Raw genomic sequence first — 14075 nt, forward strand, 5'->3', positions numbered from 1 at the left:
CGATTATCTATTTTTTTAAAAACATGAGTAATGAGCGATTATCTGTAGTATATTGGTATTAATAAAAAAAAACAAAGAGAGACCAATAATAACTATCTATCTTTTTGGTTAGATTTTTTTTTAATATTTCAACAATATTCTTAATTTTTTCTAAAAAAAATTGATTTATTTTTTTACAAAAATATTATTATCTTACAACTTAATTACAAAAATTGATGAAGCAAAAAAAATCAGAAACAAAATAACGATTGTACAAACACACAACACATACTACGAATATCCATGGGCGGACACATATAGGGTCGGGGGGCACAGGTCCCCCTCAATTTTTCATAAATTTTTTTATTATATATTTGTATTATTTATTTAATAAAATATAATATAATACATATCAATTTTAATTTATATTTCTGTTATATATTAAAAAATAAAATTATTTAGGGACTTATCAAATAATATAATAAATTATTACTTATTGATGACACTATTTTAAATTTTTTGCTTGTCATTTATTGATATAAATTATGCATTCGTGATTTTTTTTTATGAATTGCATCGTTGAACATAGTTAGATTTTTATTTTTGTCTGAATTGTATTTTTCTGATATCTCAATTTTTTTAATGTGTTTAGCTTGTATCTTTTTATTTAAAAAATTGTTAACACATATATTGACAAAATAAACTAAATTTAATGTATAAAATACAAAAAACAAAGTGGTCACTTAAGTTACCACCCGACGGAGCAACACGTAGCTCCGCTCTTAATTGCGCCCCCTGAAAAAAAAATTGTGGGTCCGCCCCTGCGAATATCTAGCATGTATAATAATCTACCCACTTTAATCACGTGAGTATCGTTGCTCTCTCGTGGGAAAGATTATATATACATTTCCTTCCATCTTATTTTCTTTTTCGATTGCCCCAAATTTATAATTCAGCTTCTACATTTTGTAGTTTTTTTTTCATAAACTTTGATTTTCTGATAACAAATTAATTTCATATATTTGGGAGGAACAAAATATAAAGCACATAATTTCGATGTATGTATGTACTCAGATGAATTATATTACTTGTCACAACCTAATGCCTTTGTGATAATTTTATACTCGCAGTCAAGTATATATCAAGTCGAAGATATAACTTACATCAGATATTATCACTTTGATAAATATAAAGGGAGTGGCAGCTCAAATTTCAATCGCAATAAGAGCCACACATGCTATTTCTCTGGCTTACTTTTTACTATCAGGGGAGGCTGGCTCCCAGCTACATCGGTCCATCAAGAAAAACAGCAAGAAAACAAGCCAATTTCTCCATAAGACCTGAAAATTTGACGATGATCATTACAAGTATGTGTGGAAATTAGAGAGATGCCAGAAGAGTGTACTGATTATATATATATATACCTTAGCAACTATCTTCCCTCTCTAAAGGAGTTTCTGATGTCGGAGAAGGAGGAGAATTGCTCACTCCCTCTCTGGCGTCAATCAACATTGCAATGACTTCTCGCATCGTGGGCCTGTTGAGAGGCGACGTGCTGGTACAAAACAAAGCGATTTTCAGAACTAGAGCCATCTCCTCGACTGTTCTTTTGGCAATAAGATCGATTCGTTGGTCGTATATGTGAGATTCTATCTCTAGTTTTTGAAGAGATCTTCTCACCATTGTTACCAGGTCACCTCCTTGATCGAGTGGTTGAACTGGAGATTTACCAGTAATTAATTCCAAAAGAACCACACCAAAACTGTATATATCGCACTTCTCTGTCACCTTCATGGTGTACGCGTATTCTGAAATGAGGAGAAATGATAACTCAAGTTAATGTACAATATCTGTTTTGTACAATGCTAACAATGCATGTATAGAAAACTTTATCGAATAAGTTCTCACCAGGAGCAATGTAGCCATATGAACCCGCTACAGCAGATAAAGACTTTGATAAGGGGAAATCGATCATCTTAGCTAAGCCAAAATCTCCGACATGTGCCCCCAAATATTCATCCAGTAAGATATTGTTCGATTTTATGTCACGATGTATAATTTTAGGCTTACAATCATGATGGAGATAGCATAATCCCTCAGCAGCCCCAAGAGCTATTCTGTATCGTGCATTCCAGTCGAGCATGCATGCCATTTCATTCCCATGTAGTATTTCTCCGAGGCTTCCATTTGCCATGTACTCGTACAAGATAAGATTGCTATCTTGATGGTAGCAAAAACCATACAGTTTGACTATGTTTTTGTGCCTTATCTTCCCAAGAGTTGATATTTCAGCACGAAAACTGTTGTCTGAACTTGCCCCTTCACCGTATGCCTTCAACCTTTTAACTGCAATCACTTGACCATTTTCCATTACTGCTTTGTATACAGTTCCACAGGCTCCTTTTCCTACAATTGCCTTTTCTGAAAAGTTCCCCGTTGCCTCGACAAGATCATGATAACTGAAACCTTCTTTGGGAAAGTAGTAGCTATCTAACTCATCGCTCTTCAGTTGGCCTTCGAGTGAAGCAAAAGCAGGTTTATGCCATTTCATATGGCAACATACCCCAACAATGAGAATCAACGAGATTAGTCCGATGCAGAGTGAGAGGATGGTGATTATTTTTTCTTTATGAGAACCCTTCTTGAACCAGCTTGATCTTGAAGGAACTGATGAAGTTTGAAAGGTATGGCAATGTTCCGAACCCAATATGCATAGCCCATTGTTTCCCACAAAATTACTCGGGTCCATCCTCTCAAATATTATAGTCGTCGGCACCATTCCAACTAGATTGTTATTCGAAAGGTTGCATATCCAGAGGCTGCGCATCCCCCCTACCGTGTTAGGAATTTCACCACTGAGCTGGTTATCATTCAAGAACAGTGATTCAAGCATCTGCAGGTCACCCAGACTACTTGGAATTGAGCCGGTGAGATTGTTATGGCTGATATTGAGAGCAATTTGAAGGGATGTAAGCCGTCCTAGCTCAATAGGAATAACCCCTGAAAACAAGTTTCCTCCCATTTGCAATTCGGTTAACCTAACGAGGCTCCCTAAAGTTGCAGGAATTGGACCTGTGAATCCATTATCAGATAACTTCAGCAATTCCAGTTTCACTAGCATTCCAAGTTTATCTGGAAGAGATCCAGTGAAGAAGTTGTTGCTTAGATCAAGCCTTTCGAGCTTTACACAGTTACCCAACTCTTGGGGTATGCTGTCAAACAGCCGGTTCCAAGAAACATTAAAGGCAACAAGCTTGACAAGATTTCCTATTTCAGGAGGAATGTGCCCAAGAAAATGGTTATGCGACAGAAGCAGTCTCTCTAGATTCCTGGAATTCCCAATTTCTGAAGGTATTAGTCCTGAGAATCGATTTCTATAAAGCTCAAGGGCAGAAAGGTTCTGAAGTTTTGTATATTCGACAGAAAGGCTCCCTGTAAGCAAGTTGTCTCCCAACATTAACTGCTCAAGAGACTTGCAAGTTTTTAGGCCATGGGGAACATTTCCAGACAACTTGTTCGATCCCAGGCTAAGAAAAGTCAATTTCTGAAACCTACAAATTTGTGCAGGTATGCTGCCTACAAGATTATTCTTGGAAAGATCAAGAACGGAGAGGTTGCTAAAAGCTCCAAGAAACGGGGGAATTATGCCACCAAGCTGATTGTGGAACAGCTGAAAGTCTTTCAAGAATCGGAGATTTTGCAATGCTGAAGGGATTGAACCAGTTAAATTATTCATGGACAGGTCTAGTTTTGTCAGCTGCTTCAACTGCCCTAACTCGGTCGGAATATTTCCTTGGAGGAAATTCTCAAAAAGATAGAGCAAACGGAGATTAGACATCCGACCCAAAATTTTTGGGATGAATCCCATCAAACGGTTCTCGGAAAGATCGATCTCAACGGCGTCTGAACAATTGGATAACTCTAGTGGAATGGTTCCATTCAACTGATTAGTGTAAAGGTACAGTCTCTTCAACTGAGCCAATTTTCCAATCTCTTTCGGAATATTTCCCGTAAACTTATTCCCATGCAGAGCTAGCAACTCCAAGCTAGTGAAATTACCTATCTCAGGAGGAATTTCACCAGAAAGAAGATTGTTCCAAAGAATCAATGAGGTAAGATTCTCAAGCTTTTGCAGCTCCAAAGGGAAACCACCATCCAGCCTATTCTCAGCCAAGCCTAACACAGCCAAACTCTCACATTCACTAATTTCAGCAGGAACGGGACCTGATAAAAAATTTCTACCAGCCCTGATAATCCTAAGATTCTTCAGTTTGCCAATGGATGAAGGGATAACCCCCGTTAAATTATTATTATATATCACAAGCTCCTCAAGTGAAATCATGTTCCCAATTTCATGTGGGATGTCTCCGAACATATAATTCTCACACAAATAGAGCTTTCTAAGAGAGGTAAGATTGCATAGTTGGAAAGGGAATGAGTAATATAAACGATTTGTGCAAAGGTCTAAAACCTCAAGATTGTGAAAGGAATTGAAATCATCAGGGAATGGGTCGGATATGAAGTTTTTCGACATGTTCATTTCGACCAAGAATGGGAGTTGACAAATGCTTGAAGATAAAGTCCCAGATAAATTCAGGCCACTAAGATGTACAGAGATTACCTTAGAATCTAAGCTACACCTAATACCTGTCCAATTGCAAGGACTAGAATCCAAAGCATCCCAATCTCGAAGATTAAGATGAGGATCACTAAGATATTTTTTGAACTCCAAAAGAATAGCTCCCTCGTCATTCAATGATTGAGCCAAAACAATTGTACAACAGAATAGTAATGTCCAATGCCAAATCTTTTGGTCTCCCATTATTGACAGAAAAATATGACGGAATTCAACAAGAAAAGATCAGTACGAAAGATACAAGCCCATAAAGCCAGATCAATTTTTCAGTCCCTTGAGGCTAACAACAGTCACATATTAGAAAGAGGAACCTTTTTCAATAAGGAAAGAAGAAAAAATATGATAGAAAGGTAAAAGAAAAAAAAATGGCTGTCTAGATTACTTACAGGTACATGGGCAACAGCAACCAATATCGGAAGTGATCAACTAATTGCTCAAAAATTCTTCCCAGATTACAGCATATCTTACATAGTAGATGGCTGAAGAAATGATAAAATAGGAATGATTCCAGAAAAATCTAAACTTAAAAATTTCATGCAGAAGATCAAGAAACTAATACAGAGAAAAGGGGTTTATTTCTTGACCTACTCGGTATAGGATCGTCGAAACTAAATAAGCAAAAATAAAGGGAAACCAAAGGTCCTAACACAGAAAGGGATGTGTCATGTTTGTGCGTGGGCTACATCGTTTGACAGAGGGGAAGAAAAAATGTGAAAAAAGGGGGGTGAGTGATTGACAAGGCAAGAAGCTGGAAATGAACCGTGAAGGTCACAATCCAAAACAAGTGCACACAATGAAAGAGTCAACCACAACTTTACAGTAGTGATCTAAGTGAAATTGAGTTGTGTGTTGCATGTGATCAATCCCTAGTGCTGTATTCTGAAACTCCACAACCATTTTTCCTCCTTTTTCTTGTTCTCAAGATCATCATTTCCCTCTATTATTGGATGCAATATGTGATGGGAAAAAAAATATCATCTATTGCTTTATACTATGTATGTATGTGTTGATTGTAGGCAGCGATGGAGATGGGACATGGGAATACTAGGATTACAATCTTTGCCATTGTTTCTGTACCTAATAGTAGGAGATAGAATTAGGATCAATAAATTGTGCACTTTCATTCTCCTTTTCTAGATGACTCTCTCTTATTTTGTTGTTTTCTTTGCTTTTTGAAGCTGCTGAGAATAAATAGTCCAAAATGTGATGATTTGCAGGTAGACTAAGAGTAGGTGGCTCTCCTTAGTGGATGAATGAATTGGAGTTATCTTTCACTTGATCTATTCTATTTCTTTCCTACTTTTATGACTTTTTGTTTGGTATTGGGCTTGGCAACCTTGGATAATGCTGTAGCACTAGGAAAATTTTTATCAGCCTCCATGTGCCAACTTTTCTAACGATCTTAATACTTTTAGGACAGCAAAATTCATTGCAAATCATGTAGATTCACCTAGTAATTTATGCCATTTCATCTCCAAGTACTTCAAATTTCTGACTTGTGAGGATTTCTTATACTAAAAGCTAAAGTGCTAATGTAAAGTATGATAATGCAAGTGTAGACCTAATAAACAAAACTTTGCCTCTTTCCACAATTTCTTCGCTAATCCTAACAGTCTTCTTCGGCTGGCAGCATATAAGATTGAGAATACTCCTGACCCTTAGAAAACCCATATTCAATTTCTTCACATTGAGCCAAATTATCACTGATTTCACAAGTCACAACCAAATTATGAAAACATATCTTGCAAAATGAAAATCGTGAGGAGCTGACAAAAGCACAACGAGAAACCCGACTGTGACGAGAATTCGATCTGGGCTGAAAACAGAGAATAAGCTTTGTGGACAAAAAGGTGCACTCTCCGGCTCCGCTCCTATGGCCGCCGTGTTCAAGTCTGCATGCCATTAATTTAACACCCAATTTAGGCAGCTTTTGTTACCTATTGTAAATAAGTGATTAATGTGTGAAAAGAATATCCGTATTCACTTATTTTTAAATTTTGTAAACGCTATTTTATATTCGAAATGTATCATAAATTCAATTTATACTTAATTAAGTAAAATTCATTTTGATACATGAACTATTGATAAAATGTCAAATTGATACCTGAACTGTTGAAAATATTTAATTGGTACATAATCAACTTATAAAGCCAATTTTACCCTTTACCAATATTATTTTAAAATCTAATATTTTTGTTAAATTAAATTAAATAGATACGCATTTTATTTTTTAAAATTATTTTATTAATACAATTATAAGCATAAATTTATATCTATTAAAATTTTATACTAATACAAACATGCACATACACACATATATAACAATTGATAAATTATATATTTAAAAATAATGTATATTAAAAATATATAATAAAATATACTTTTTTGTTTATCTATATTATAATATTATTATTTATATTAATCGAATTAAAAATGATATATATGTGCATGTATGTTTTTTATTTATGATTTACAAATTTTGCGTTGAATATTTTTTCGTATACATGATATATAATGAAACGACCCAAACATTTTAAAATAATATATGAGGAATTTTTTTTAAAAAAAATAATACTAAGTAAAATAGATGTACATACATGCCCATACATATATGCACAAAAATAAACAGATTTAAAAATAACTCAAATAAAATGCAACATTTAATATATTAAATGTCTAAGTCATGCATTAAATAAAAATGTTGTCCTAAACAATTAAATAAAAATTTGCATGCACTGAAAATATTTAAATAAAAATAAGTACTAGTACCAACCACTGAAAATGAATAAAAAGAACGACATGTTTAATATTTCATAAAAACATAATCATAATGACTCAGACGACGGCCGCGGGGGATCACTGCATGTCCACTCATAGGTCCTCGCCTCCGGTAGGTACTACGTCCTCTACGTACTCACCTGCACCATACCAGTGTAGTGAGCCTAGAGGCCCAATATGCTAACATAACAAGAGTTTAAAATAATTTAAATCACTTTAATACTAATACATAACAAATACATGAATGAGCATGCTTAAAATATCATGAACATAACATAAACTTAAATTAGACTTGAATATCATAATAATACATAAACATTGTTGAGCAAAGTATTTTCTAACATCGCATGGTTGTATCCATAGTGTAACCTTAAATCATACATTAAATACTGATCAGCGTGAAAACCAACGTACGTGGCGGTGACGAATCACCTCTTAAATTGGCAGTAAACTGCCCTTCAATAGTTCACATATGGGGACGAATCCCCCTTAAATTGTCACACTACTTCAACTTCCAACATAAAATATTTTCTTTTGCTCAACCTTAAACATTAAATCATGCATAAAAATTATTTCATGAATGCATGTACTTAAATAAAATGTGTGTCCTTCATATATATTTAATTTAATTTCATACTAACATATAAATATAAAAATAACTTTCATGCATAAAAATAATTAAATATATATTCAGGACACATGCAATTTCTCATGGGTTGTACTGAACTGCTGACCCTAACACTCAAGCCCATTTACTTAAATCTGGCCCATTAACACTAAGACTGACACATTAACATACTTAAGCCCAACATTACATTTTTAAGCCCAATTAATTAATTAAAGCTCATTAAAACATTTCTGGCCCAATAACAACCTATTCTGACACAATGGGCCCAAAAAGCCCAAAGACTGGCCCAATAACTTCCATGGGCCCCAAGGCCCATAGAAATTAGTGGACCCACTTAATTAATTTAATTAAGCCCAAAAATAATTAAACTTAACCCAAAATAATTAAATGGAGCCCAAATAACTATTTAAATGTGGCTCAAACATTAATTAAATCTAATAGCCCAAATAAAACCCATTAACTTATTAATTCACTTAAAAATAAAATACCCGAGCCCAACTAACTTAACCCAGACCTGGACCCAACTAACATAACCCATGACCCACTGACTTGACCCGGACCAAACAACCCGACCCGGATCCACACTAAAACCCTAAAAACCGAACCCTACTTCCATTTCCATACGGCGGCCGCGCGGACAGCAGCCTTCCATGGCTGCTGACGCCATGCTCCGGCCGCCGATGGCCGGAGCACCACCACCTACACCTATCCCTCTTCAAGACGTTTCCAAAAAGGTAAAAACCAGCTCAAACCGAGCCCTAACGAAGGAGAACGAACCAAAACAACTAGCCCTTATTCTGCTCGCGTGCAGACAGGAGCAGCGGCCGTATTTTCAATCGTGTTGCTTTCTCCGACCACCAAAAATCGTGAGACCACTTGAAAAACTTAGCCAACATCAAGGGGGTTCTAATGCAACAAACCTTACCCAAAACCGTGCACTGAGGGGGGAGAACGAACCATTCTACCAGAAGCCAAAAACCTGCGCGCGAATTGCTTGGCTCCAGAAGACATGGCTTCGACTCCAGCCCATTCCAGCCCCACAAATCTGACCAAACCCAATCCTAGGGACCCTTGGACCCCCTTTGAACCGTGGACAGCAGCCATGCACAACCCATGCCCCAAAAACGTGAGGATGATCAACCAAAAACACAAGAACCATGCGCTTACATCAACAACCGATTAGATTTCTAAAAATTTAAATGAAAAATCTGATGCCTACACACACACACGCATAATAACTGATATGGTACAAAAGTTATAGAAAGAATCATGACTTGCACCGTCGGTTGAAAAGAAGTAGGCGTAGATGACGATTCCGGGACGACGGGACGAAGATCAACCACCTTGGAAGCTTAAAAAAAATCGAGCTATGGAGTTTTTTTTTTTATTGCTAGAACGATGAAGAAGATGAATAATGGGGGAGGTAGGCGGCTAGGTTGTAGAGAAAAGGATTGAACGTGTGGTTTGGGGTAGATTTAGGATTTAATTTGGGTAGATAGGATTTTAATAACTAATATAGGGAGATTATAACAATAATAAGATAATCTTAACTTTTAAAAATACTAACTAACATAACAATTAATTAAAATCCCGAAATATTTATTTTAGGGAATTTTAAAGGTAATTAAAAGTCAATATTTTGGCTAAATTTGGATAAATATGGACTCCTAAAATTATATAAAATTAAATACTGATAATTTTGAGGAAATAAAACTCAAAATAATATTTTTGGGCTCTAAAAATGCTCATGAAATAAATTGGATAGAAAGTTGTCATCTCGTCCGTCCACGGTCCCGTCTACGCGATAAAATAATTTAAATACTAAAAATCATAAAAATCTCAAATTATGGGTTAAATGCTTGAAAATAAATCTTAAAACATGCACAAATAATTTCACATAAATATTTAACCCATAATCTAAAATTATAAATAAATAAAATCCCTAATTATGCATGCAAATTTACGTACTAAAAATACTGGGTGTTACAATTCTCCCCCCCTTAATTTGGATTTCGTCCTCGAAATTAAAGTACTTACCCGAACAACTCCGGGTAGCGAGTCCTCATGTCTGCCTCAGTTTCCCAAGTAGCTTCCTCCTCCGAGTGATTCAGCCACTGGACTCTGATCATCGGTATGACCCGTGTCCTCAATCTCCGCTCCTCTCTGGCTAAGATCCGAACTGGACTCTCCTCAAATGCCAACTCTGGTGTCAACTGAAGAGGCTCATAATCCAACACATGCGACGGGTTAGAGACATATCTCTGAAGCATGGATACATGGAAAACGTTGTGCACTGCTGCAAGCCCTGGCGGTAGAGCTAAACGGTAGGCCAACGTTCCAACTCTCTCCAAGATCTCGAATGACCCTATATACCTCGGATTAAGCTTCCCTCTCCGGCCAAATCGTACCACTCCCTTCATAGGTGACACTCTCAGAAACACGTGATCACCTACGCGAACTCCAAATCTCGTCGTCGAGTATCTGCATAACTCTTCTGACGACTCTGAGCAGTCCTCATGCGATCCCGAATCTGAGTCACAATGTCAGCTGTCTGCTGCACGATCTCAGGACCCAGTAAAATCCTCTCACCAACCTCATCCCAATGCACAGAAGATCTGCATCTCCTCCCATACAACGCTGCATAAGGATCCATACCTATAGACGACTGAAAACTGTTGTTATAGGTAAACTCCACTAATGGCAGTCTAGTCTCCCACGAGCCCTGAAAATCAATGACACAGGCTCTCAGTAAATCCTCAAGAATCTGTATCACCCTCTCTGACTGACCATCTGTCTGGGGATGAAAAGCTGTGTTGAACAGTAGTCTAGTCCCCAATGCTGTGTGCAAACTCTTCCAAAACGCGAATGTGAATCTCGGATCTCTATCGGATACAATGGACACAGGTATGCCATGAAATCTAACAATCTCCTTGATGTAAAGCTCTGCATACTGTGTCAAGGAGTAGGTAGTCCTCACCGGCAAGAAATGAGCTGACTTGGTGAGTCTATCCACGATCACCCAAATAGCTGTGCAACCTCTGTTACTCCTCGGAAGGACAACTACAAAATCCATCGTAATGTTCTCTCACTTCCATTCCGGAATAGGAAGAGGTATAAGAAGTCCTGCTGGACGCTGATGCTCTGCCTTGACTAGCTGACAAGTCAAGAACTCTGACACAACTCTCCCTATGTCCCTCTTCATCCCGGGCCACCAATACAATAGCTGCAAATCTTTGTACATCTCCGTACTTCCGGGGTGAATGGAGTACGGAGATATGTGAGCCTCTGCTAGAATCTCAGCTCTCAACTGATCGATGTTCGGTACCCACATCCTACCACGGTACTGAACAATGCCATCTACAACCGTATAAAAACGACCACCCTTGGCCTCATCTCTCTGCCTCCAACGCTGTAACTCCTCATCAGTAGTCTGTCCAACTCTGATCCGATCTCGTAGAATCGGTTGCACCGTCAACACTGAAAAGCTCGGTGCATGACCACTCGAGTAAAACTCCAAATCAAACCTCTGAATCTCGCTCTGCAGTGGTAACTGCACTGTCAAACACGATACCACTGTCGACTTCCAACTCAAAGCATCGGCCACTACATTAGCCTTACCTGGATGGTAGCTAATGTCGCAGTCGTAATCCTTCACTAACTCCAACCATCTCCGTTGCCTCATGTTCAACTCCTTCTGAGTGAAGAAGTACTTGAGGCTCTTGTGATCAGTGAAAATCTTGCACTTCTCGCCATACAGATAGTGCCTCCAGATTTTCAAAGCGAACACCACTGATGCTAACTCCAAATCATGTGTCGGGTAGTTCTGCTCGTGAATCTTCAACTGCCTCGACGCATAAGCAATAACCTTACCACCCTGCATAATTACTGCGCCTAAACCTAGCTTAGATGCGTCGGTGTACACCACTAACTCCTCGTGTGGTACTGTCATCGCTAAAACCAGTGCAGTAGTGAGTGCTTCCTTCAGCTGATCGAAGCTTCTCTGACAGTCTGAACTCCAAATAAACTTCGCGTTCTTCTTGGTTAAGGATGTCAAGGGTACTGCAATAGAGGAAAAACCCTTGATGAACTTCCTATAATATCCTGCCAAACCCAAGAAACTGCGAATCTCTGAAGCATTCTGAAACGCCCTCTACTTCTAAATGCGGAATTTTTATTTTTTATTTTTAAATAATACTATTATACATACATGCCCATACATATATGTATATAAAATAAAATGCTAAATATTAAATAATCTAAAGAAAATATTAAATAAATAAATTCTTAAAAATATTTCATGCATCATTTAAAATCATAAATAATGGTACTGAAAAATATAATATGCGGAATAATAATAAAATAAAACATGTTTTAAAAATTAAATCATAATAAACTAAAAACTGCGACGGTCACGGGGTCCACTGCTCCGTGATCTCATACGTCCTCACCACCGGTAGGAGCTACATCAAATTCATCATGCTCACCTGCAACTGATCAGCGTAGTGAGCCTAGGGGCTCAACATGTCTAATCCTTTATAACAAGGTTAAAAATAATGCATCACATAAATACTAATACATATACCTGTACATGAGCATGCATGGAAATATTTTCATAACATAAATGCTGAATCATAAATCTTACATATATCATAACTTCCTTCATCATATATAACATATTGAGCAATACATTTAAAAACCTGTAGATGGTCCTATCCATAAGTGTGACGCTCATGTGTCGACTGATCAGTCTCATAAACCAACGTACGATGGCGGTGATAAATCACCTCCTATGGTAGTAAACTAGCGAATCATATGGTAGATAACCACCCCTATGGTAGTAAAACTACCGAATTATATGGTGGAAAACCACCCCTATGTCACACATACTTCAATTTCCACAAAATATTTTATTGCTCATCATTTACATAATAATATTCATAATAAATTTCATGGATGCATGCACTGAAAATTTGTCCGTAATATATATTTAATTTATTTTTCATAATAAATATACTCATACTAAAAATATGAATTTCATGCATAAAATAATTAAATATATATTCCGGACTTATTTATTTTTCATGGGTTGGTCCAGACTGCTGATCACTCATCTAGGCCCATTAATCTTACATTTAAGCCCAAATATTTCATTCAACTTAAATGGGCCTAAAGAAAATATCTAAGCCCATTAACTTAAACAAGCCCAATAAAACTCTAGCCTGACCCAAAAATTTCCTGACTGGCCCAAAAATTCCTATGGGCCCACGAGCCCATAAAATTATTGGGTTAACTTAAAAATAATTTAAAAACCCAAATAAAATTATTTGGAGGCCCAAATAATTTTCTAATTAATTTTAAAATCCCAAAATCAATTAATCTCTTAATTAATTAAAAATTTAAAATACCCAAGCCCGGTCCACCTAACCCAGACCCGGACCACCTGACCCGACCCTAGACCTACCAGACCCGACCCGGACCCCAAGACCCGGCCCAGACCCAGCCCCGACTCACATCCCGATTCCCCTTCCCTTACTCTCTCCGCTGCGCGAGCAGCAGGCTTTGCAGCCTGTTTCTGGACATCTCCGGCCATCCAATGGCCGGAGATCCACCATCACTGGCTAGCACACTTCGAGACCTTTCCAAAAAGCTAAGAATCAGCCCAATCCATCGACTATGGAGTGAGAACGAAGCTCTGCAACCCAGCCCTTCTGCACTAGCGCGCAGACGCGAGCAGCTGCGGAAAAACAGTTCGTTCTCGAAGCTCCGACCACAAAAGACCATAAAACCTCTTGCAAAAACTTAGAAACCTTCAAGATGTTTCCATAAAGCCAAAAACCAGCCAAAACGGAATCCTAACAAAGGAGAACGAACCGCTGCAAGTTCGCCTATCCTGGGCTCGCGTGCAGACCTGAGCAGCGCCGGGACTTTTGATCGTGCCGCTTGCTCCGACCATCAATCACTGTGAAATAAATTCCTAGACTTAGTAAACACGTAGGGGGTTCTAACACAACAAACCTCACATCAAACCGTGGCCCGAGTGAAGAGAACGAACTC

General features: G+C 37.6%; 1 protein-coding gene across 2 annotated transcripts; it reads right to left on the minus strand.

Annotated features, from left to right (window-relative positions):
• Positions 1 to 1038: 1038 nt before the first annotated feature.
• LOC140862942 (uncharacterized) lies at positions 1039 to 6541 on the minus strand. 2 transcript variants are annotated; one of them, XR_012143808.1, is made up of 4 exons: positions 1888 to 6541; positions 1660 to 1787; positions 1404 to 1534; positions 1039 to 1319 (listed from the first exon to the last, which is right to left on the minus strand). XR_012143808.1 is itself a non-coding variant. In XM_073265971.1 (3 exons), exons 1-2 carry the CDS (start codon positions 4799 to 4801, stop codon positions 1405 to 1407), a joined length of 3297 nt encoding a protein of 1098 aa, XP_073122072.1. In that variant the 5' UTR covers positions 4802 to 6540; the 3' UTR covers positions 1039 to 1319; position 1404. The 2 variants fall into 2 exon arrangements, 1 of the variants encoding a protein (XP_073122072.1); XM_073265971.1 differs by having other exon boundaries at positions 1404 to 1787; positions 1888 to 6540.
• Positions 6542 to 14075: the final 7534 nt, after the last annotated feature.

The sequence above is a fragment of the Henckelia pumila genome, chromosome 4, assembly GCF_033568475.1.
Source record: "Henckelia pumila isolate YLH828 chromosome 4, ASM3356847v2, whole genome shotgun sequence".
Taxonomy (NCBI): Eukaryota; Viridiplantae; Streptophyta; class Magnoliopsida; order Lamiales; family Gesneriaceae; genus Henckelia; species Henckelia pumila.